This window comes from Typha latifolia, chromosome 8, assembly GCF_019914945.1.
Source record: "Typha latifolia isolate L0001 chromosome 8, TyphaL0001v2, whole genome shotgun sequence".
Classification (NCBI taxonomy): Eukaryota; Viridiplantae; Streptophyta; class Magnoliopsida; order Poales; family Typhaceae; genus Typha; species Typha latifolia.
This window is the reverse complement of record NC_133093.1, coordinates 322008-347293: the sequence shown is the minus strand read 5'-3', so window position 1 is coordinate 347293 and position 25286 is coordinate 322008. Positions and strand designations below refer to the sequence as shown.

General features: G+C 37.4%; 4 protein-coding genes across 11 annotated transcripts; 2 read left to right on the top strand and 2 right to left on the bottom strand.

The window, feature by feature from the left end:
- The first annotated feature begins 56 nt into the window (after positions 1–56).
- Positions 57–5246, top strand: LOC140794332 (MADS-box transcription factor 29-like). Of its 3 annotated transcripts, none has more exons than XM_073146339.1 (7): positions 57–925; positions 1252–1530; positions 3274–3343; positions 3423–3584; positions 4041–4082; positions 4165–4206; positions 4306–4506. In XM_073146339.1, the coding sequence occupies exons 2-7, from the start codon at positions 1343–1345 to the stop codon at positions 4504–4506; spliced, it is 705 nt and encodes a 234-aa protein (XP_073002440.1). In that variant the 5' UTR covers positions 57–925; positions 1252–1342. The 3 variants fall into 3 exon arrangements, with proteins under 3 accessions (XP_073002440.1, XP_073002441.1, XP_073002439.1); XM_073146340.1 differs by lacking the exon at positions 57–925 and adding an exon at positions 4978–5246 and having other exon boundaries at positions 987–1530; positions 4306–4502; XM_073146338.1 differs by lacking the exon at positions 57–925 and having other exon boundaries at positions 987–1530.
- Positions 5247–6699: 1453 nt separating this feature from the next.
- LOC140793560 (probable protein S-acyltransferase 19) lies at positions 6700–14856 on the top strand. Of its 3 annotated transcripts, XM_073145088.1 has the most exons (9): positions 6700–6997; positions 10269–10382; positions 10478–10882; positions 11565–11633; positions 11727–11798; positions 11893–12021; positions 12710–12790; positions 12874–13071; positions 13466–14856. In XM_073145088.1, exons 1-9 carry the CDS (start codon positions 6953–6955, stop codon positions 14453–14455), a joined length of 2103 nt encoding a protein of 700 aa, XP_073001189.1. In that variant the 5' UTR covers positions 6700–6952; the 3' UTR covers positions 14456–14856. The 3 variants fall into 3 exon arrangements, with proteins under 3 accessions (XP_073001189.1, XP_073001190.1, XP_073001192.1); XM_073145089.1 differs by lacking the exon at positions 11727–11798; XM_073145091.1 differs by lacking the exons at positions 11565–11633; positions 11727–11798.
- A 420-nt stretch (positions 14857–15276) lies between these two features.
- On the bottom strand, positions 15277–21766 carry LOC140793559 (protein FAR1-RELATED SEQUENCE 5-like). Of its 4 annotated transcripts, none has more exons than XR_012109982.1 (6): positions 21581–21766; positions 19999–20274; positions 16783–19216; positions 16639–16695; positions 15859–16463; positions 15277–15608 (listed from the first exon to the last, which is right to left on the bottom strand). XR_012109982.1 is itself a non-coding variant. In XM_073145086.1 (5 exons), the coding sequence occupies exons 2-4, from the start codon at positions 20236–20238 to the stop codon at positions 16643–16645; spliced, it is 2727 nt and encodes a 908-aa protein (XP_073001187.1). In that variant the 5' UTR covers positions 20239–20274; positions 21581–21766; the 3' UTR covers positions 15741–16463; positions 16639–16642. The 4 variants fall into 4 exon arrangements, 2 of the variants coding, with proteins under 2 accessions (XP_073001187.1, XP_073001188.1); XR_012109983.1 differs by having other exon boundaries at positions 15859–16412; XM_073145086.1 differs by lacking the exon at positions 15277–15608 and having other exon boundaries at positions 15741–16463.
- A 567-nt stretch (positions 21767–22333) lies between these two features.
- Positions 22334–25067, bottom strand: LOC140793884 (14 kDa zinc-binding protein-like). The gene is made up of 6 exons (XM_073145648.1): positions 25023–25067; positions 24785–24883; positions 23524–23610; positions 23275–23422; positions 22677–22794; positions 22334–22585 (listed from the first exon to the last, which is right to left on the bottom strand). The coding sequence occupies exons 1-6, from the start codon at positions 25058–25060 to the stop codon at positions 22518–22520; spliced, it is 558 nt and encodes a 185-aa protein (XP_073001749.1). The 5' UTR covers positions 25061–25067; the 3' UTR covers positions 22334–22517.
- Between the last annotated feature and the right edge of the window lie 219 nt (positions 25068–25286).

The window sequence follows — 25286 nt, the reverse complement described above, 5'->3', positions numbered from 1 at the left end:
CTTATCCTCAAACAAGGAATTATTGAGAATTTCACTATATCTATCTTCCGACACTGTAGGTTGAAATGCTATTTGGTTGATATAAAATTATCTGCAACTCCCCAAACTTTTGATGTGGGTACTTCTAATTGATAAGAACAGCTTAGATCAAGGAGCTCAATGGACAAGGTTTGAAGCTTAGGGCAAGTCTAGGGTTTCTTCATGCACAAGAGAACATTGAAAGAGGAGGGCTGGTGGGAATCATGTGTGAAATCTCTGACATCCTATCTTTCCTGCCCAAGGAGGCAACAATGCTCAATACCACCATTGGCCATCACACCATGTGGTGAGCCCTAATCAGGAATTGTGACTCCCTGTCTGTTTCCAAAATTGGGGTCTAGGGTTTCTTGGCCAATCCCCCCAACCTTTTTTCCATTTAGGGCTGGGGCCCAGTTTCCTAGACCTGCTGGTGCTTCCTTAAAATGGCAAGAACCAGGAAAATTTGCAGGGCAACACACGTCAGGGGAGTAGTTAGCCGTCCACAACAATGTTCTCTTTCAATGCCCCACTAGAAGGACATGCAAATAGGACTTGGCCTTTAGAAGCAAATACTTCTATTAAGTTCTTAAGCAATGATTCTATTATAGCAACAATGGCCCAGGACCTTTAGTTTAGCTTCATATCTGTGTGTGTGTGTGTGTGTGTTGAAATTAATGCATATATGTATGCTGTGTGTATGTCATGTCTCATGCATTGCATGAGCCCGCACATACATTATACACAGGTATATACACATATAGTAAGTATTAGGCTAAAGATGATGGAAGAATATAAAGCTAATTGTAATGAATTCCATGCATGCATAAGCTGGTAATGGTTTTATTGTGGTCCTATCAATAAATTGTCATTCTACTTTCCTTAGGCTATGGCATCATAGAATATAGAGGTTTGCATCTTAAACTGTCTCTAGTTCTTATCCGTCTATATCTCTCTTTCTAATCTTCAAGAAAGCAGGCTACAACAGGTGGTGCTGCACACTCCTTTCTCTTCTTCTATCACCTTGATTTCAAAGAAAAGAAGTTTTTCTCCACTCTTTCAGCTTGTTTTAAATTTTTTTTTTCTACTTCTGATGACAGTCAGTTTCTACTAATCCCTTAAATAACTAGATCCAATTTAAGCTCACTTACTAATTCCAAAAGCTCCATGTAAATGCTCCTTTTTGCGCTCGATGATCTCTAATGTTTGGTTTTGGTTTTTTTACATCTTAACTAGGAAATTCTAGCTGTCAGAAAAGGGTAATTTTTCCTTATTGATCGCTGGTCTAGAGGAAGATAACAAAAGAAGTTAGCATCACTTGATATCTATGGGTCGTGGAAAGATCGAGATCAAGAGGATTGAGAACAAAACAAGTCGACAGGTCACCTTCTCCAAGAGGCGAGGAGGACTCCTCAAGAAGGCGAATGAGCTAGCAGTACTGTGCGATGCGCAGGTTGGGGTTGTGATCTTCTCTAGCACTGGCAAGATCTTTGAGTATTGCAGTCCACCTTTGAGGTCTGAAAGATTTAATTACATCTCATTGATTTCCAAATGGCCTAATAATAGTTCTCATATAACAATAGTTTTGCATTTTCAACTTTTTTGAAGTTTGGTCGATGACTTTTTCTTCATTTTATGAGCTATTTTGTTTGATATCTTGGCCTTCTCTCTTGATGCTGATTGTTTTTACTAAGATCAACTTTACAGCCTGATTTCTTTTTCTCAGGCTGATCACATATTATTGCGGTAATATTAGTACTGTCTCCTGCTCATTTCATATGATAGCATAGGTCTCTCTCTAGTTTCTACTGTGAGATATAAACTAAGTTGGAGTTGTTTCAGTTAAATCCTCCTTTTATCTGGGAATTTACTGGGTATATCAATTTCAGAAGATATTTTTGTGCTGAATCCATTTAATGCTTGGTAGCAGGTTATTCTAATGATTACAGTTCTGTCTCTGCTATTTGCTGCCACCAACTTCAAGTATGGCAAACTAGGCATGGTCCTCATGTTTGACTTCAGCTTATTATTGCATCCAAATGCTTACTGTCAAATTGATATATATCTTGTATTTTACTTAAGAGATCATTTTAGTTTGATCCTATGTGTCGGTTTGAACCTTACAAAATGTAAATTTTTTCTCCCATGGATGATAAGAATGGCTAATTCATGTCGCCTGACTTGAGTCGTGACTCATTAAATATACATATATAATTAAGCTTGATAAGGAATAGAAACAAAATGCAACTTGCACATGACATTAAGTAAAAAAAAGGTTGTCTTGTAATTGAGCTTTGCTGAGCCTAGTTTCAGCATGAGCTGAGGCAAAAACCTTTTCCTATTAACTAAATTTGAGCTAGATCTTGAGCTCAAATTAAACCTAGTTCAAGTTGAACTAGGATGTTACTCATAGAAATATAACTCTCTTATCAGGCCATGATGTAGGACATAAGAATAAAAATGAAACATGTACACATAACATTTGGAATCTACTTGAAATATTTGTAGACTCAAGCTGATTGAGCTTAAGTATATTATTATTGGCTTATTTGTTCCGAATTGAGCTTGTTGAGCCTAGATTTCAAGTAACCATTTGTATAACAAATAGTACACGACATGTTAGAACTAAAAGCTACTGAAATGTAGATATATCGTGTTGCCGTTTATTATTTTTGTTTTGAGAGAAAATCTCTAGTGTTGCTATTGTTGGAACTTGGAGCAATGTAGTGTTGAGAGCCTTAGCTTTTACCTAATTGCCTTCATTTTTAATGCCTAGTTATGCCAAGTATTCTGCGTTTCTGGAGTAGGAGAAGTATATTATTTGTTCTTTCATGTTTGTAAAGGATTATGGTATGGACCTCACCAATGACAAAATAATTTGTTTTGACATTCTTCGTCATAAAAATAGACCTCTGCGCAACTGACAAGTTCTATGTATGTATATATATATATTGGAAACCACACTACGAGGACGTTCTCTAGTTTATCAAATTTGATATCCACTTTGGGTTCAGTTGGGCTTTGAGGTGGGTATTAAAGTTGGCTCCAGGATAGTATTCAATTCAAAAGTTTACGTGATTCTAACTTTTACATCACCTCTTGATGAGTATATTACGGGAAGCATATGAACTTTATTTGTGATAAACCAAAAACTCCTGATTTTTCCAATTCCCTCAACTTTAAATTCCTATACTACTTTGAGACAAACAACTTGTCCTAGAAAATGGAAAAACGAAGTTTAATTGGTGCATTTTGCAGCATGCGACATCTTATCGATAGGTATCAGAGAATTACAAACACGCGTTTTGAGGAGATCGACGCGCAGCAGGTATAGAATTATCTTGTCACAATTCACAAATGTGGGCAATCTATCATAGATTAAGTTATTATCTTTGCCTTGATCCTAGCAAATATTCTGTGAGATGACAAGAATGAAGGCCGAGAATGATAAGCTTCAAGCAAGCATGAGGCAGTTCACGGGCGAGGACTTGACTTCCCTCACCTTGAATGATCTGAATCAGCTTGAACAGCAGCTTGAGTTCTCTGTTAACAAGGTCCGAGCTAGGAAGGTAATGTGATCTCTTCTTCAAACAATAGTTCTAATTACCTTTTAACATGAACTTGATGTTGGATTTTATTAGCTCAAGTCTTTGACCAGTGGCAGTACTATAGAATTTGTGTGACGTTGCAAATTAAGGACTCTTTCTTTGAGCTTAATATAGAAATAAGTGCAAACTCTTGTGGCAGTTAAACAGTACTTACTAAATTTCATCAGTTTATTACTGAATCTTTTTGTCAATTAGTGAGCTTGTACCTATCAAACCTTGCAGATTTTAGTCTGTTAATGAACTTTCTATAGTTATATTTGTGATCATATCAGTTTGATAGAATGATACATTCCTAATTCTACTAGACGAGCTCATATGCCATCACCCTTGTGCATACTTCGAATCTTAGCTATTGTAATGAAACATCAATCTTATTCCTAATCATCATTAATTCTTCTTCCCATTTGTAATTGACAGCATCAATTGCTGAACCAGCAATTGGACAACTTGCGCCGCAAGGTAAAGCAAACATCCAAAAAGCTCAATTACTGTACTAGGAAAATGATCTTAATGACCAGGTGTTTTATGTCCTGTCTATCAGGAGCACATCTTAGAAGATCAGAACAGCTATTTGTGCCGCATTGTAAGTTAATTTACTAAACCAGAGAGATGATTATATCTATTTAATGAGGACTTAATTAAGACAGTTTATAAATGTATAATGATATTGATATTGTGTCAGATATCAGAACATCAGCAAGTGGCCACTAATACCAAAGTAGGCGACATGGTGATGCTGGATCATTTCCCACAGTTTTATGCTGACGAGCCATCAAGAAACTTACTGCAGCTCTCACCGCAACTCCACACATTCCGCCTCCAGCCAACACAGCCTAACCTCCAGGAGGCCAGCCTTGAGGGCCATGGCCTGCAGCTGTGGTAATGCTCCATCTTATATGAAGCTGATCCTAACACTGATGGACATAGTTTGCAATGATCAAAACTGAAGTCTGTGAAATAAAGCCAACTCAAGTAAATGCAACTTATCACATTTATAAGCACCCTAGATCTCTCATTTCCATCACTGTGCCATCCAGCAAAGCTATGCATCATACCTAAATGTCATGGCCCATGTCACACATTCTAATTATTTGCCTTCGTCATTGCATGTGGACCAGAGATATCTGTAAAACCATCGATCTGTGGAAAGTATATGCATGAATCATACGGTAGGCAGACTTAAAAGGAACTGCAAGGAGGTTATTGTGGTAGAATTAAATCTCATCATTGACTCTATTGATATATATATATATATATGTGTGTGTGTGTGTGTGTGTGTGTGTGTGAAACTGCAATTAGTCTCTTCTTTGGTTATTCTGCTCAGTAACTTAACTTCTGAAAACTTATGTTGCAGATTCTAAGGCACAAAAGCTAAGAATTGGAAACAGGTGAAGAGAATGGAAACCAAGTCTTCTCTCAGATTTTGGTGGACTTCTCAGCTTATATGTATATCCATATATATATAACTTGTGAACTTCAGTACAGTTGGTTGGGTGATTAATCCAATATGTGTAGTTGGAAAGGATGATTCCATGCATGCACTGTGGATTATAATTAGCTATGTTTGACATTATAATACGCAAACTTTTGCTTCCAAAGGGCAATTAATATACAATTAACTCACGGTAGGTAGTAGTCAGAATGTTATAGCTTGTTATATATATGTACTCATGTGGGCCTCTTCCTTTTGTTGGCCTTATAATTATCCAAGTATACCAACTCATTTAAATAGTCTACCGATTATTAAAGTCATGGTGGCTTATGGTATGATTCTTTAACATGTAGATGTAGATCTACACAACTTAAATTAGTTAATCTATGCAGAAGAGATTTGACATGAAGTAAACATGAGTTCGATCGACTGAAAAAGAAAGTTACTGTTTGAAGAACTAATAAACAATTAGCTTCTCCTTGAGAAAAAGAGTAGTAGTTGAGCAACTAATTGGCTGTACATTACCTCACTGAGCATGAAGAACCTGGGGGTACTTGTTGTTTTCAAAAGGACAAGCAGTTAGGAGAGTATATACATTTATTAAGAAATAGGTGGATAGATAGGATAGAGTCTTGGGAATAAATAGAGTGCTAGTTACTGATGAAATAAAGAGCATTGAATGTCGACTTACACAGAGGTATTAAGATGAACATGCTAATATATTTTAAGTTAGCATTCAACATGAAGCTAAGTAGGGAATATATTAATATTAGAGAAGAATTAAAGAAGATAAAAAAAATTGCCCAAGAAAATTGAAGGGAGAAAAGAAAGATATGCCAAATCTCATACTGGGCCTCCTAGCTAAGCTTTTATTCATCTCTTTCCTCTAAGATTTATATAAGCTCTGACTCCAAACAGTCTGCTGCATTGATCCACTCTTTTAAGTATGAACACAAAAAAAAATCAATAAGAAGAAACAAATAAGTAGTTATTTTGTGTACCAACTCACAGAAAATACTCCTTTTCTAATCACTCCATTTATAATTTTTTATTACAAAAAGAAAACCTTAATTTGGAAGAGGACCGTACATCTAATAAATGAGCAGTAAATAGACTGATCAATTCACCCTTGCAGTAAAAAAGATTACCTTATTTCAATATATATATATATATATATATATATATATATATATATATATATATGTATATGAACATATGGGGATATATAGTGGGTATTCTGATATTGATGAATGACCCAAAATCTTATAGAAAATAATACCTTGGTCAAAGTTATTAGTAGTGAATTATATGTTGAATAATCTTATGATGTAACTTTATTCCAAACTTTAGTAACAAAAACTATCCCTAATTAATCAATTCTGATATAGTATCCTTTTTTTTTTCTCCATCACCTTTCCAAGTTTCCAAATTCTAACCATGTGGAGAGAAATTCTTATAACTTCTTTTTTATTTCTGGTCAGCTAGCCAAAGTAAACCCTAGCTTATACACCCAACTCTCCATGTATAATAAGACTCACACAGGAAAGTCTCTCTCTCTCTCTCTCTCTCTCTCTCTCTCTCTCTCTCTCTGATTACCACTGTTGTGGGTACTTCCTTTTCCCTTAACCCACCCAAAAAATTGCCACTGAGGCCCAAAGACTCCACCTTTTTCCTCTGGAAGTCCTAACAAAGGCTTGGGGGAGAGAGAGAGGGGAGAAACGCCTCTTTTGTTCCTTTGCCATACTCTCCCTGTACACCTGAACCACTTCCAAATCCAAAAAGGGCAAACTTTTGCTGTCTTTTGTCTCCACCCACCTCTCTTAACTCTCTCGTGTTCGAACACCCCCATTTGATGCTCTGATCTGGGAGATCACAGAGAAAGCTTTCTCCTGCGGACATGGTGCGGCGCCATGGATGGCAGCTTCCTGCCCATACCTTCCAGGTTACTCCATTTTCCTACCCTTTTCTTCTGGTTAATTTGGAAACGTTCACAGTTTGTAACTCGTTATGTGGGGGGTTTTTAAGTTTCTCTAAAAGCCATAATTTTTGGTGGTTCTTCTTTGATTTGGAGGAAGACCCAGTTAGTAGTCGTTCTTTTCCTTTGGGAACATGTATGTCGGAGTGTACAAGCTGCATTAGTCTTTATTCTTGGATCTACTCATTCTGACCAGTGATGGGGGTTTCAGAGAAGAAAATTTCCCATCTTGAAATTTATTATGTGGGTTTTGTATATTTTGACTTAAATAACCTACGGAGGGCATTGGATTTCTTGTTTCGGTGGTTCTTGTTTCGTTTGGGGAAAGACCTAATTACTAGTTGTCCTATTTTGTTGTGTATGCGTGTGTCTGCGTTCATAAACTACATTGACCTTGCTTCTGGGATCTAGTTCTCCTTCTGGGCAAGTAATGTAGTCCTCAGAGGAGTTCCCATGCTGGATTTGTTATGTACATTTCTTGATTTTTATCTTTCAGTACCTCTAGAAGCGATGAGTGTCTCATGTGAGTGGTTCTTCGAAGAGAACAAATTACTTGGTTGTTCTTTTCTTTGCGTATGTGTCTGTCTGTGTGTATAAGCTGCACTGATCTTGCTTCTTGTATCTATTTCTACGTCTGAGCTGTAACGGGGGCTTCAGAAAAATCCTATTCCGGAAGACATTATTTAGTTTTTGTGATTTTTATCTGTAAGTACCTCAGAAAAGCATGGGTTTCTCATGTACGCTGTTCTAGTTTGGTTTCAGAAGAGATCTAGCTAGTAGTTGTTATTTGTCATTGGTACGTCTGTGTATCTGTGTATATGCTGCATTGATCTTCTGCATCCTAGATCTTTCTTATATCTATTGTATAGGCACCTGCATTTACTTCAAAATGTTAGAGCAAGAATTTAACTTGATGACTATGGAATATTACATATGTTCGAGTCTTCCTTGTGTTACTTTCTCATTTGATTTCACTATTATATTGCCTGATGTTCAAACCCTAGTTATAATCTCTACTTATCAAATTTCCTTTCCTGACTGGAATTTATCTATCCCTGAATTATTTTCCTCTTAGCTGATTTTGACTTGAAAAAGTGCCTTTTTTTTTCTTTTTTGTGTGTAGAATATTGGTACAATCTACATCTTTTGTTAAACTCTTGGCAATGGTTTACTTTTTCAAATCTGTCTTAAGTTTGGCAATTGGATCCTATGAAATCATTATTTTTTCAAAACTGCGTTCAAACAGGAATTCTCTTTATTTTTCCAGTTAATTTTTTTAGGTTCTCTCTTGGGAGATTGTGGGGGCATCCTTGACCTTCTGAGCTTCTCATTTATCTCTAATTTCTCTATATACTGATTCTGCAAAAATCTTTCTTTGCTAACAAATGGTGTAGGAAGTTTCTAAAGTACTCTACTTTAGATACTTATGACTATAATACTATATAAGTTCTCAAAGCAGGTAATTAAAACTGAATTTACTTCTCATTGTAATGACTTAAGCTTCTGCCTGCATGACAGAATGCTTGCAGGCAGCGAGTCATTTTATAACTCCTTATCTAGAAACAAAGTAGAGGACGTGATGATCACGAGATATTATCACTCTATCACCAACCAAATCTGCAAGGAGATCCAATATTTCAACACTTAAATTACTAAAGAGTTAGGCATTTTAATTATTCACAAGTCAGTTCAATTGACTTAACCATATATCTATACATATTATATATCTTACACTTAACAGTATTAGAAAATGAGATTTATTAATTTCTATCATTGAAGTGGTTCATTATGTCAAATGATGCTAAAAAATTTAGTCTAGGAAGTACCTATATTGAAGAATGAAATTGAAATCTCTTAGCAATCTTGAGTTTATTCCACTTATCGTCATATTCTAGCACTCTAAAAGACTAAAACTCTTTAGTGGAAACGGTTTCATTGTTACTGGCGAATATTACTGAACTTGAATATCTTACCCTTGGAAGATATGACGCACGAAAAGAAACAAGTCATTTTCTAGCTAATATAATGAATAAATAATATTAATGCAACTATGCATGCGCTAATAAAAATGAAGATAGTGGTGCGTCTTTCTCAACTATGCTAATATCATGAATGAATAATATTCAGTACATTAAAGCTATTAACTTTGAATATTTTTCATTCTTAATGATGGATTGAATTCTTCATCAATTTGCATTTGGAGGATAGAGGTCATTTAGGAAAATAAGTCTACTCCTGGCAATGTGTTAAAAAACTTTAGGTAGTAGGCAGGCGCCGGGGGTTTACCTAGCACCTAGGCGCTAGATGGGTGGCTAGATGGCCCCCTAAAAATAAGGTGGTTATATGAAACAAAAGCTGTGAAACATTAAGATATTCATATGTATCCACAAGAAAACTTGTTGTTCCACACGTAGAGGCACTGGTCATCATTGCCAACACAAGAATAGTCTTACTGTAATAGCAATAGACTTCTAGCCATCGCTCTTCCTTGTTATGGTTGTCATTACTAATCCTTACAAGTATAGAAGAGAGGGAGAGATGAGAATAATAAAAAATATGGTAAAAATACCAATTTAATAGGAATTAGGAACCTCCTATGACTTGAATGATAGGTAGGTTTGGGGACCAAGTAGGAATAGTATTTTATACTTAATACTTGGACTGGAATTGTTAACAAATTCAAAAACTATCTAATCACCTGGCACCTAGTGCCTGACTTACCAACCAGGCGTCTGTTTAACCACCTATGCAAGCGCCTAGTCTCAACCAGCCTCAAGGACCTGCCTAACACATAGATGGAATGCCTTGGTGGCTGCCCTGCCTAAGGCGGTTGCTTTGACCCTTTTTTAAAACTCCAACTCTTAGCCAATGGCATGAATGAATAAGGCTGGTGCAACTATGTATGTGTAATTTTTTTTGGGTGTTTTCATAAACTGTAATTAAGAATCTTTCTAGGAACTTGTTTGGTAGTCGCTGGTTTTGTCCAGGGGTTTCTTTTCTATTTACTGGTATAGATATAATCATATAATTGTAATTGAGTTATCCCCGTTTGTAGTTTTCTGTATCCTTATATTTGTTTTACATAACATCCACATTCTCTTTATGTGCTTTGGGCTACTTTTTTGTAATCTTGAGTCTATTAATATGTTATTCTTTCACCACAGATTATCAATCTAACTTGTTAAGTTGTTTTTGTTGTGTAATCACTTTGTGACTCTGTGTTCTTTTCTTCTGATAGGTTGTTGCTATCACAGTATTCTTTCTTCTGGTTGTTGCATTTTATGCCTTCTTTGCACCCTTTCTGGGGAAACAAATTTTTGAATATGCTGCCATGGCTGTTTATACTCCTGTGGTACGTAAGCTCTTCCTTCTCTGTGAGAACCTTTAGTGTCGTGTTCTTTGGTTAATGAGATTATGATGTTAATTGTCGGCATTCTGATTTTTTAGGCACTTGCAGTTTTTATCCTTTATGTCCGTTGTACTCGTATTAATCCGGCTGATCCTGGAATCATGTCAAAGTTTGATGATGAATTCATTAATGTTCCGAAGAGTAATCCTGGATTGTCAAGTATAAATTTACCAGCTAAAGCTGATAACACAACTGGAACAAATTCTCCATCATCAGCTTGTAGGAGCTCAATAGATGGTCATTCTAATAAAAAGGCTGCAGCTACAGGAGATTCAAAACTAAATATCCTTAGCGGACCACCAAAGAAAACTTCTTCGTGTTGTTGCGGCTTTGGAGGGATTATCTGTGCTGTATTCGTTAAGGAGGATTGCCGAAAGCTGGATGAAACTGAACAGCAAGCTAATGGGGAAGATGCTTTATTCTGTACACTGTGTAATGCTGAGGTAGGGATTTGAGGCAATATGCAAATCTTAAAATGTGGCATCCAAATTATCTAGTCTGTTCTGCATCTACTACTAATTTTCCCATAATATGTTGTCCGATGGATCCTTATTACAAGATTTGATCAGGGAATCCATTATTGGATTGTACTCTTATATTTAGTGGATTCTTTTATATTAAAGCTATTATTTGTAAGTTTGATGAGTATCCTGCATCATCATTAAATCATATAGTTCATGACATACTATTGCATGTTGGATATGATCTTGATCATAAGTAGTGTTATTGTTTACCTTATTCATTTACCCACAAAGGATCTTAGCAATTTCCTAAAATCATTTGTCTCAGTAACTGCCTTGTTTCTTCTTTTCATTATTGTTGTTAGTTGATCTGTTTTCTTTTTTTTTTAATATTTATCCCTCCTTCCCTTTTTGAGCTACATTGCCCATCTCTCCTCTATTCTTGATTTTTCTGTATGCCTTTCAATTTCTCAGTATTTTGCATTTTAGTAGGTCTATGTGAACAAATGGTCTGTTGCATTTCTGGAGTTCTATTTAGTGTGATAATATTTGCTATCTGTGAGGGAGGGAGTTATACATCTTGTCATTCCAAATTCTTGAGTCATGCAACTTACATTCTTTTCCTACTTATCATACATTATTTCTATATATTATCACTTTGCAGGTGCGAAAGTTCAGTAAGCATTGCAGAAGTTGTGATAAATGTGTGGATGGTTTTGACCATCATTGTCGGGTACATTTTTTTCTGTGAAAAGTTGTGCTATGTTTGTTATGATTGTCTTTTTTTTGTTATAAAGTTACATGCATGGTTTACAACTTTTGGCAGTGGCTCAATAATTGTGTTGGGAGGAAGAATTATGTTACATTTATTTCTCTCATGGCTACTAGTCTCATATGGGTTTGTAGCACACGATCTAAATTTTGATTTCTATTAGCTCAAGTTTTAGACTGAATCAGCCAAAAGTATAACACTTGAACTTGTTCTTTGCCAGCTGGCAATTGAATTTGGAGTAGGTGTTGCTGTTCTTGTGCTCTGCTTTGTTGATAAGAAAGCTACAGAGAACAATATCGAGGAAAAGCTTGGAAATGGATTTTCTCGTGCTCCATTTGCCACTATTGTTGTAAGTTTGATGTATTGGATCGCCTTTTTTGATAAATGTGTGAATTCTTGTGCAGCTATTAGAAGTCATGAGCTAGAAGGGCTTTTTCATCCTATGTGTCTGTTTTACCCCAAACTTTCCATGTTTGGGATAGATTGGAAGCATGAACAGGAATGCTAAGCTTGCGATTAATTGGAATTCTTAGATAATATCTAGGTAGATTGAAGTCTCTTCTGGTAAATTATGATTTCGCAGCAATACTAATATACAAATGCATGATCCAATTTCCTCTGCTTTATTGATAAACATGTGATTAAGAACTTAGGATTTTAGATCATCAGAGTTATTACCATTCATTGGAACAACTCATGTAGATTACTTCTTTCTTACTTTTTTTTGTGTGCATATTTTGGTTGGTGCTATTCTGCTCTTGACTTTGACAGTCTGTGTAGGCTTTCTTTGTATGAAGCCAACCTTAAATAATAAATATTACAAGAAACATTGCTTTGAAGGTTAAAAGTGCCAAGATATTTGAAATATTTGCACTAAGCACTTCTGTTTTCATTTTCTTTCCACATTATCATGAAGTGTTTTTCAAAATCTTTCAGAAAGAGTTAATATATTCCTTTCTTTATCTGACAAGAAAACTTCAGAGAAAAATCTTCTCTTTCTTCCTATCTGAAGTTCTGATGCTGAAGTTCTAATGCAGGCTATATGTACTACAGTTTCATTATTGGCTTGCATACCTTTAGGAGAACTCTTCTTCTTTCACATGATATTGATTAAAAAGGTTAGTCTCAAGGAAATCACAAATATAATAATTAATAAAAGCTAATTATCTACTTTAGTATCTTTTTCTCTCTTTTATGTCAGGGAATTACAACATATGAGTATGTTGTAGCTATGAGAGCTATGAGCGAGGCGCCTCCAGCATCTGCAGATGAGGAAGGACTAAATATTATTTATTCTCCAACTCATTCTGCGACAACTGGTATAAGTGTTGGAAGTTCACTTGGCCTTCAGTATAAAGGTGTATGGTGCACGCCTCCTAGGGTTTTTGTTGATCAACAGGTATGCCTTCATATTATTCACTATCCATACCTTGCCTAAGAAAGATGAGCAATAAAGGACTAGATCTCCTGTTTTATGCCAAACCCTCTTCAAAATGTGCTTGGTTTGGTTACTTTAACCCTGTCAAGGGTGCAACTACTGCACCAAGACATTCATTGCTGCTGCCTTTCCATTTCTAGCAACTGGTGGTAGTAGCCATCTAGCCTATAAAGATGGACAAGGGATGAGTGTCTATCTGATTATGTGTTTAACCATGAAACTAGATTTCCTTCTTTTCTGTGGCACCATAATTTATGGTTAGCAACAAATCAGATTTTGATCTAATTATGGTTCATTGTAAATAATGTGGCTGTTGTTTAAGTAGATGAATTCTTATTGTGAAAATTTCCAACAGGATGAGGTTATTCCACACTTGGAACCAGGAATGATACCTTCAACAGTTGATCCTGATGCAGCTGGCTATATGGAAAGAGCCAATAAGTCCAAAAAGCCTGTGAAAATTAGTGCCTGGAAGCTTGCCAAACTAGACTCCAATGAGGCGATGAAAGCAGCAGCCAAAGCTAGGGCATCCTCATCTGTTCTTCGACCTATAGATAATTGCCGTATGCATGATGCAGATTTTAGCTCCAGCAGCAATGCTAGCGGTAGAAGCAGTATTAGCATTGACTATGCTGCAACTAAGGAATCAAGAAGTGAGATGAGACTATCTCCTCTGCAAACTTCCTACCCACACAGTGTCGTGAGTGGAGATGATTATGAGACAGGTACACAAAGTGCAAGCAGCTTTAGCAGTCCGGCCCACATCCCTGAACCTACTGTGCATAGCCAGCTCCCTTTGCAGTCACTTCCTGAGCGTCCTCCACCTTTAATGTCCAGAGGGCCTCTTCCTCTTCCAACTACTCAAGTAACCAACCCAATGTTCCAATCTGCCACTAACTATGTTAGGGACAACCGAAGAGCCTCAGTTGTCTGGGATCAAGAAGCTGGTCGGTATGTGTCGGTCTCAGCAACAGCTAGAACGGAAACTGCATTTGACCTCCCAGCTAGGACTACTCGTGCTCCACCAGTGTATCCTCCTGGGGAGATGAACACTTATGGAAGAAGGCCTGCTGTTCTAAATGCTTCGGCCTCAGGAATGCCTCCCATGCAGCAACAGGATAGACTAATGTACACAGGGCAATCAATATTCTTTGGTGGACCTCTTTTGGATGCTCCAGGTGTCGATGCCCGCAGAAATGAGGGAAATTCACGAATGAGACCAGAAGTTGAGAGGGATACTCATCTCCGCCGTGAAGTGAGGGGAGAGAGGGGGCGAGCGGGAGACTCTTTCCCTGTGTTTGCTCCTGGAACTTTCCCAAAGAATCAACTATCTAACACAAAGTGATTTCCTGCTTTCTCCTTCCTCGAGTTCGTGTTGAATCTGATTGAAACCTGGGTTGTGCTTTTGTGGATGTTATCATGAGGACGGAGCTTTTGCTGCATTAAAATGGTGTGGTGGTTGTTTGGGCTGACAAACTGAAACCGGAGTCCTGTAGTCTGACCCAAAGACATAACAAGCATAGGAAGGGTCTCCACTACAAAGCTGCTAGGCCTTCCTTGGTTATTATTGCTTAGCTTCTAGTTACTTCTTCCCGGCATCAAAAGGATCAACTTTATCTTGGCGTAAAGGATTCTTGCTAATGTGTAGATCTTTTCTTTTGTACATCTATCTGTGAAACCACATTTAATTCTGACCTCTGATATATACCCTTCTTTCCTGCTGAATTTAGAAGGTGTTTTCTCTCATTGACATCCTTTCCTATTCAGAATTTGAGGCTATCAAATGTCTCTGTTTCCTCCCATGTTTAATGTAGTGTCTTTCGATCGTCCATGCTTCTCTATTTCTTTTTCCTTTTCCTTGTGAGAATAGGAATGTTGTAGCCTGAATGTTTGTGGATTATGCAGTGGCATTAGTGATTAATGTCATGCTATCACGCTGTCTTTGTCAAAAGAGTTTCTGCGATACTGGGCGTGGGATGTGGATCGACATGATTATTATTTAAAGTGCAATATTGATTCCATTGGAACGAAATGATTTTTTAACTACTATGTACCTATAAGAATTAAGAAATGGCACGAGGAGAAATGAGAATCCGCGAATGGTAGATTAACTACTTTGTACCCACCTGTACAATCTGATTGAGAAAAAAAAAATGGAAACCCATGTGGCATGAAAAGTTTTATTTGCAAGCATCTCAAAAAGATTACAATTGTTGCAAAGTTCTCTGTTGTAATAATGTGCAGCTTTCCATATAAGTTGCTAACAATAACTGGCGAGTTCTTCAACCATTATAATTGGTAGCAGACAAAAGAGGAAAGATTAGAAATGTCTCTTTTGCAACTGACATTCAAAGTAACTGGGTTGATGATTACTCAAGGAAATCTGAATTTATTGTGTTTGTCATTTCCTCTGCTTTTCTTTTGGAATACATCTTTGATTTAGGAAGAAGCCCACAAGGCAGAAAGAGTACGCTTTGGAGTCTTAAGAATCTGAATAACTGTGAGAACAGCCAGAAAATATCACACATCAGCCTTTGTTTTCTATATGCTCTAAAAACACCGAAAATCGAGGTTCGGTGAGACTAGATCTTCCTGAAAAATTTCAATTAAAAGTAAATAGAAACAAGGCATAAGGAGAAGAATGTTACGATGCTAATAGAGTAAGATCCTAAGATTGCAAGACAAATACAGAACTGTACAAAGAAAAATAGCAATTTATGGACTACAAAACTGACATAAAACATGGACCTTATTACTTCGCCATCCGATCTGATGGCTTTACTGGTTCTCTGGGTGCAATCTCTAAGAAGAGCATCATAGGCCACGGTCATGTCTGAAGCTGATTTGACGATCAGTGAAGCAATTCCTTGAGTAGAACCAATGCAGCCATCTTTTTGAGTCCATCGAAGCTTAAAACTGAGGCTAAGAACTTTGACGTAAGAAGCACTAATGCACTCAAAGATGTGAGATATTAAAACATAACCTATACAGCCAGATTTGGTCAAGGAGAGATCCTGGAAATAGTGAAAGTGATTTTCCACATGTCTTGAGTATTACTGTGTATTCCAAATCCATATCTTGCATCATAAGCCCATTGGACCCAATAACATGAGCAGAGACTGCAGCATGACCCAAAACACAATAGCAGGACAGAGTTAGTATCCTGCAATCTGCACCATCTGCTTTACTGCGGTCACAACACACATGCATCAATGGAGACTTCAAAAAAGAATCAACATTGTGCTGGTGGATCTGCTGGAGGATTCCTCAAACACATGTCGTAAGTGTGTGAGATCATTAAACTGAAAAGACATTCAAATAATTACAAACTTCAATACAACAAGAATGTATACCTGCAAAGAGATAATATACACTGTCAAAATTTTCAAGTGGCGGCTAGATTTAATACATATCTAGTCCAACTCCAATTCAACTCCAAGTTCAAGAGGGAGAAAAAAATTGGTGATAGAACAGAAACATATATCATATGGTGACTATTTAAATAAGAAGTAACAACATGACTCATACCAGCTTAGCGGTAATCCAAAGCACTGGCTGGTAATGTAAATGGGAAAGTTAAAGGGCCTGCATTGCATTAAATATCATGAATTCCAAGTTTCAAAAAGTATAAATAATATCTTATCTGAAAAATCTGATTAGCTAAATAAGTACCATCAGCTGGACCACCAATAAAACTTGGATGGTTTGCTTTATCAAAGTGCAAACTTCCAGCAACTAAGTTTTCCACTGGATTGTGTGGTTGATCACAGGTGGCACCAATGAGGGCAGACATATCAGGTGGTCTGGTCTGTAAAACTTGCTCCAATTGATCCATAATTACATCTGATTGTCTTTCCATGAATGCATACGAATCAGTAGTCCTAGCAGCCCTTGTTGCTGCTATACTGAAAATGCGACACAGATAGTTGTAGCGCTTTGCTGGAGATGATTGAGGGTCATCATTAAATGGGAATGCAAAACTAATACTTAAAGATCCAGACTTCGCGTCTTTTCTCCACCTCTTCAAAATGTACTGAGGTGGAAGTTCTTTAATATTCCTAGTGTCAAGTACCTTTAACACATGACGGCATGGAATGCCAACAAACTCAAACTTTTTACAACTGCAGTTAATGGTGCCATCCAATGAATCAAATTTAACAAAGTGATCTTTAGGATTCTCCTCAACTGTAACTTTATACTCAGATATTGTACCAACCTCACCAGATTTGTATAACATACAGTCCATGTATAATTCAAATTCCCTCTCAAACATTTTAAATGCGGCAGGAGTGTATGCATTTGCAGCTTGCCTCAGCATACGCATGGAAGGTGCTTTCTTAGTACTCTGACCAGCATTCCAATCAGCTTGTAGTTCTGCAAATCGTCGCTCATCCAGTAATCTTTCATAATGCTCAAAAAAACTCAAAAGATCCGTTTCCGGGCTTAAATGTTTCTTTAGTTCACTGCTCAAGCTCTCCTTCTGTTGGACACTTTTCATATCCGCATAAAATGCTTCACGGCCATATACCAATGCCCATTTCTCCTTTTCATTGAATAAAGAAGACAACCATTGATTATCTTTTAGATCATACTTTTCCAACATAGCTTTCCATGCTGACAAAAATTCATCTTCATCTTCATAATCAAAGAGACATCTGCTAAAGTCCAATCCTAGAGTTCTTGAACCATGGAATGCCTGGCTTAGTTGCTCAAGAGCATTTTGGTAAATATGCCACACACAGAAACGGTGAGCTGTACCGGGCCAAGTTGCTGCTACAGCGTCACTAATTGCTGCACACCTATCCGTTAAAATAGTCTTGGGTTGTCTTCCATGCATTGCTGTTCTGAAAGTATCAAATAACCATTTAAAAGATTCTAGGCTTTCATCATATAGCAGTGCAGCACCAAAGATTACAGTTTGCTTGTGATGATTCAAACCAGCAAATAATGCAAGTGGCCTACCATAACCATAGACTTTGTAAGTAGTATCAAAACATACCACATCACCAAAATGGATAAAGTCCATTGTAGACTTTGCATCTGCCCAAAAAAGGTTGGTCATGTTATCATCCTCATCAACCTGTAAGGCATAGAAGAATGAGGGGTTGTCATTTTGCATCCTTTGTAGGTACTCCAGGGTAGCCCCGATATCTCCAATATGCATGATCTTCATCCGCTTGGATCTCTGAAAATTTTTATTTTCTAAATGAACTAAAGAAGCATTTTCCTGACTTCGAGCTTGCTTGTGGACAGAATCATCTCCAGACCTATCTGCCAAGTCAGAATCATCATCTTGATCATTTTCAGCACTACGTGACATCACCAGATCAGAAGATGAGGAGGCAGCAAGCTGATGATTGTGGTAGGTAACAAATTCCGACACATGATATTTGCCATTAGTTGCAAGTCTGATGGTCATACATGCCGGACAACCAGTTCTTGTTTCGGGACGTGGTTTCTTCACCCTCTTTGCTCCTTTTTTCTTCTCACGAAAACCTTCCCTTGAACATACAAACATCCTTCTGGTGATAAGATTATCAGAATTCATTGTCATGCTTGCTCTACGGATACTGAATCCTATCCTCCCTGCGTACATGCTGTAAAACTCATAGGCCTCATCTTCAGTCTCAAACTCTGGTGTTCTGACTGTATCATCGACTAGATCTGCTCTAACAGCTCGAGCCTTCCGTCTCAACTTCTTGGCCCTCAACATATGAATTGTCGACACTGTTGCAAGCTGATGGTTGTGGTTTGGCACAAACTCCGTGATGCGGTACTTGCCATTGGATGTGAGCCTAATGGTCATGCAAGCTGGGCAACCAATTCTTGTCTCAGGCCTCGGACATTTCGCCTCTTTTGCACCTTTCTTTTTCTCACGAAAGCCCTCTCTCGAGCATACAAATGTCCTCCTAGTAATTATATTCTTTGATGTTGTCCACAGAGTGGATCTTCGGACAAAGAAGCCTACATTCTCAGCATATGTGTTATAGAATTCATATGCCTCATTTTCACTGTCAAACAGCATATCGACTTTTGGTAGCAGTCTCTCATCACTAATACCAACAACTGTATTAGCATCTGTCCTCGGCGCATCTGCCAAATTACCCTGTCCATGCAAATAGTATGTATTGTGTTAGGTAGGCAAATACTGTTGCATGATTACTGGAAAGGCTTGCCTGTAACTAACAAGCCAAAAATATAGTAACAGAGGCATCCCACTGGGACTGCAACTGTCAGGAATTCTGACCTGACTAAATACAAACCATCCATCTAGGAGAATTAAGGGGCCATTTGGTTTTGTGTGTTTCAAGACGTAGCATCTATAGTGTTAAATAAGGAACCAATACAAACAAAAGTCTCGTATCTTTCCTCTTTTCTTCCCATTAAAAAGTGAGAGAAAGTGTTTTAACATCCACTTAATTAAAATACTGTCAAGGTAATATCCCCTTATGATTCCAGTATCTAAAAGTCTAAGAAGCTATGATGTGCAAAACAAGGAAGCTACCATTACATTAGAAGCTTCATTTGAAAGTATGGATATGTGGATGTTACCAATAACAGCGTTTATACAACCATGGTATATATCTCATCCTTGGGCAGAACCAAAGTCCAATAAAACTCCGACATTCTTATTTCCAGAGAAGGTTATTATGCCTAGAAGACTCCATTACTTATGACCGGATAATATATCCTATATGCATAATCACAAATAATTTTTCTTTTGCGAGTGTATCTCAGATAGTGCAGCTTATGAATCTAAAGGTTTGTAACCAAAATGAGCTAGTTTTAAAAGAAAAACACGAGGCCAGAACATATGTAATAATCCAAAACCTTATGAGAAAAGAAGCGTATATGAGAAGGAACAGGGAGGAAGAATGAGTAGAGTACCACTTGGTGCTGTGGACTTGATGAACTTGATTGAGGTGGACCAGGCGGCTGAGGAGCCCATGTTGGATAGGGAGACAATAGCACTACATGTCTAGGCCATATATGCACTAACCGTGGGTCTGCAGTTGAATTTCCTGCAACATGAACGGGTCTGAGAGACTGGACTGGCTGGAAAACAGCAGCAGGGGAAAGGCGAGGATTTTTCTCCTTCTTAACACTGCCACCAACGTTTACAGGCATTGGTTGCCTCCAGTTCCAATTAACAGCCTCTGGCTCCTACAAAGGCAATTGACTTCAATGAGATCAATATTCTGCAAAGGTAATTGACAGTAGACTATAATGTAAGAAGAAAGTCTCTATCATTTGACACTATTGAGTAACTTCAAAGTCTACCTGACCCATTCTGAATCTAACTCAAAAATAGGGATGTTTAGAAGTTGCTCTGGTTTTAGTGTTTTACAACATCCAAACCAAATTCCACCAGAAGAAGTAGAATTTATCAATTAATCAAGTCTGGCAGACCAAATAATTTTGGACACATTGGTTAAATTGGGTTAGGAATCAAATGCCATTGTGTTACCTTTACACAATTAATTGGGTTGGCTGTTTGCTTCCTACCAAAATATAACTGTAGATTGTAGAGTCCCATTGATGGTTCAATCTTATAGTGCATATGCAAAAAATTGTTTGAATTCGCTATTCAGGATTATGGTCAAATGTCTCTGGAGATCTTAGATAAAGGAACAAGGACATGATTATTAGAATTGCATTATACAAGTGGTGAGTAGCAATTGATCATTGCAGAACTACCATGGAGTATCTCCATATGCTGACCGATCCTTCCCATTACCTTTTATTGTTTATTCTGTCCTGAGAAACAAATTGGATTCCATAAATAACAAACAATGGACTTAATTTCTCACACACAATGGGAACTCTGCATCTCTTTGTGATTCTCTCTTATCAAGTAAGAAGAATGAATCTCTCTAGTAAATAATAATTTAATAATTTATGTAAATCAACTACAGAGATAATAGAAAAGTACATAATAAATTCTTGATAAGATTACCCCACCAAGATTTTTAAGTAACCAAATAGTGCGGTGTACTTCTAAATTAACCTTTTCCCTTTACTGCTAAAAAAGGAACATCATGCGCACTCCATTTTATCTAACCAAACAGACATATTCGCTGTACACACAGCAGCTCTAAAGAACCGATATAGTTAGCTATAGCTTTGGAATGTTCAAAATTACATATATAGAAAGATCCTAGGACCCTAAAATTACAGTGCAGCTAGTCAGCCTAACAACTAATAACCTATCTCTATTATGTCAGCATGATTGGAGAATTACCATAACAAGAATTTTCTCTAGCACCCACAAATTGGGGCAAAATTGCATACCGTTACAAGATCTAAGAAATCTAAACCCTAAATGAGCTACAGTAATCAAAACAAGCAAAGAACAAGGAGAACTACTACCAAACTAAACGTGCAATTGCCTAGAACCCTAACCCCCCCAAAAAAATCCCAACTTTCCCAAGTTGAAAGAAAAAATTGGAAGATGGGACAGAAAGCTCACCTAATCGACCGTTACCGGCCGTCCTACCTCTGGAACTCAAAGGGGCGCAAACCGAACGAGCTAGACGAGAATAAGACGGTAGGGATTCGATCACTCCGACCCTAAATTAGGGTTTTTTCCGCGCCGGAGGAAGGAGGAGGAGGAGCGATGGGGAAGAAATGGGGGATTCGCTGGTCCAAAGAGGCCACGAAACAGCGAAAGCGCCTACGGCGATATCGATCGGTTGGTGCAACAATGCACAGCATTTGTTGGACTGGTAGAAAGATGACACGTCCTCAAACCCGAGTTTCTCGATGTCGGAGTCTGACTCTGACCCGATCCGAAAATCTATTTCGGATTCAAGTCCGCATAGTGATCAGAAACCGACCCATTTGGTTCTACCTAGCTTTCAATTAATATTTTCTCCTTAATAATGCTTCAGGTGATGTCCAAAAGTGCATGAAAGCTTTAACTAGCACACGTTATATTTCCGTATATTATACTTTTACCTCTAAAATTAACTACCATTTTCTTTATGTATTACACTCTTCGCGGCTGCTACGTTACATATTTAAAAAATAAAAATGGGTTGAACTTGGTTATATTTTATTTATTGAAAAAAAGAAGAAGTTGGACCTAGAAATAAAGTTTGAAAAGTTGAGGGCCTAAGAGCTCATGGCTTAAAAGGAGGGAGTAAGGAGAACAAGCTTTCCATCATGGGGTAGAGCAGTTCCTTAGAAAGTTTGTCCTAATTATCTTACATACATATCAGAATGGTGTATCACTTTGTCCAATCTATATATGAAGTTAAAAGATTATGTGCCAATGGAGCAGCAATGCCAATAAATTGTTCAAAGTACCACTCATTGTTACTCTTTACAGAGATGGGGATTACAAAAAAAGAGAAACTATCCATAGGAACAATTAAAAGCATTCGAAAGTCAATGTAGTGGATAACTCAACCAGGAGGCCACTTCATCTGCCGTCCTCCAAGTATGTGCAAATGCAGATGATAGACTGACTGACCTGAGAGCAGAGATTGTCATGAGGATATAGCATCACAAAATTTGCAAATAATGATACAATGGGGATAGAGCAGCAGTAAAGGCATGCTTACATGCAGCAGGACCACTGTTGATGACGACGCGAAATCCTTCAGCAATGCCTTCCTTCTCGGCCACTACCTTTGCAGCATAAAGAAGATGACCCAAAACCTCTGCATGCTTTGGTTCAGCCTAAACAAAGAAAACCAGTTATCTAGTTAAAAATCTAATAGATCAGAGCACTATAAGTTGATTTGCATAAGCCTGGATAGAAACAATATCAAAACACAGTTATTTGGAGGTAATAGTGTAATACCACATTGCTTTCCCTATTAGATGATAGACAACATGTGACAATAAAAAGCACAACCTATTTTGTTTACGTAGAAAATGGACACAAATTCAATTTTGTTTGAAAACTGAATTACGGTGAATCATGTTGTTGATTTTCTAAGATCTGATAGCATAAAAGAAAACATGCCTATACATCTCAACAATTCTTTTAACACAAAATAGAACAGATAAGAAAGCCAATGAGGTTCCTACTAGGGTACTAGTAGATTGTAAGTATCAAGAACCTTATAAACTGATTTTCTTTTCTTTCTAGGATAACATACCTTCTTGCACATGTAGAAATAAAGTAAGATTGGAGGAAGGAGTACTTCAAAGTACCTTTCCTAGTTGGGTTAAACCATCCCTAAGTTTTGGGATGATTAGAACATGAACAGGAGCCTGCGGGTTAACATCTCTAAATGCCAATACTTTCTCGTCCTCAAAGACAATGCTTGAAGGAATTTCCCTTGAAATAATCTTGTCAAATCTAGTACAATAAACAAAGGTAATGAATTTATGACTACATCCAATGGCAAGGACATCTTAATTCTTAAATGGAACAGATAAGCAAAGGAGTCAGATCTATACATGGTTGGGCCTCCATCATCTGCAGTTGCTGCAGCTGCTCTGGCGGAAGCTTCTTCATTTATTGAGGCAGTAATGTAGTGCACAAATCTGAGTTAACAAATTATCAATAGTAAGATAATTGTGAATCTAACCAACTAGTAGACTATAAAACAAGGAGGTGATTACAGAAGAACTTTCAGATTATATAAAATTACAAAATTCCAGTGCCTCAAAGTAACATATTTAAACCCATGTTAATGAGCAAGATACAAGGAAGGCATGCTAATTGAAAACTGGAGGTCCTGGAACTTGTAGTCTGTAGAAAGAAAATGAGTTCAAAAGGCAAACAAAAAGAAAAACAAAAACAAAAGAAAGAAAGATAAGTGTGGATGTAGAGATATTAATTCAAGCAACCAAAAGAGCAGATATATTGGAAAATTTTAGCTAGACCAGTCTGCCTTCTTTCATTTGTTCTTCTAATGGTAAATTGAAGTATTGTTGAAATACCCATTAAATGGATAAACCGTGAAACATACCTAAAAGACAACAAAGAAAAAAGAAATGCAGGTTGTTTGCCCGATGGTCTTAAGGGTTCTTATGTTTTATCCCTTTCTGGGTCTCTCGACAGAGCTAAAGATGCTTTAGCACCCTTTGCAGTTAAACCTACACTGCACATACTCAAACAAGGGACAAATTTTCATGTTGAATTTCTTTCACCAAAAGGCATAGGAAGTTTCTAATTGACCCACAATGTTATCCCATAGGCTCACTATGCCATCCTCATCTCACCCTGACTTGAAACCAAGGCCATCCTTGCCTGGTTCAATCATCATAGTGGTCATTTCAACCAATAAATCCAACAGTCAACTCTTCTCCAGAAAGACACATGTCATCCATTATTATTTGTTCAACAAGCACTGCAACTTATAGAATTAATCACTTTAAGAAAATGGTAGCTAGGAATATTCCCAAATACAATTAAACATAACTATGAGGCATGCTTTGTTGCCAATACTATGTCCTTCATTGTGACAATTCACCAAACATTTGTCTGTCAAATTCCACTAAAACATGCTAATACGAAAAAGGAAATTAGGATAAGAAACATGAAAAAAGATGTAGCTTTTACTAGAATATTACATCCTTCCGCCCTACAATCCAACCGAAAAATGAAGATCTCCCCCGCCACACACACACACACACAAAAGGAAAAAAGAATCTAGGAAATCAAACACAGCGCAGATACATCTAAATAAGATAAAAATGATAAAATTTGGCTAACCTTTGAGGGTGAAGAGGAGCAGAGGTAGGTCGGAAGCGATCTAAGGAGGTGTTCGAGAAGGCATTTGGGATTGTATAAGCTCGCAGTAGACGAGCACGCCTGCTTGAATCGAAGGAGAGATAGATTAGATAGAGAGAGAAAGAGAAAAAAAATTAAGGACGCGAGTGAGAGGAGGGAAGAGAGAGAGAGAGAGAGAGAGAGAGAGAGAGAGAGAGAGAGAGAGAGAGAGAGAGCGAACCGGAGGAGAGAGAAGGAAGTCGTGAATGTTGCAGCCATGGCTAACAGTGAGGGCTCAAGCTTAGCATTTTATCCGTATAAATTCAGGGGTTTCTTACAATTAACCACCTACAGTTTAATCATATTACATGAAACCACCCCTTTTTTCATACATTTACAAAAAAGTTCTCGTTCTTTGTATATATTTGAAAATGATCATCTTTAGTTTAAGAAATATTCTAACTGCATTATTATTTCAGAAAATCTCTTCATAAGTGGTGTTTTC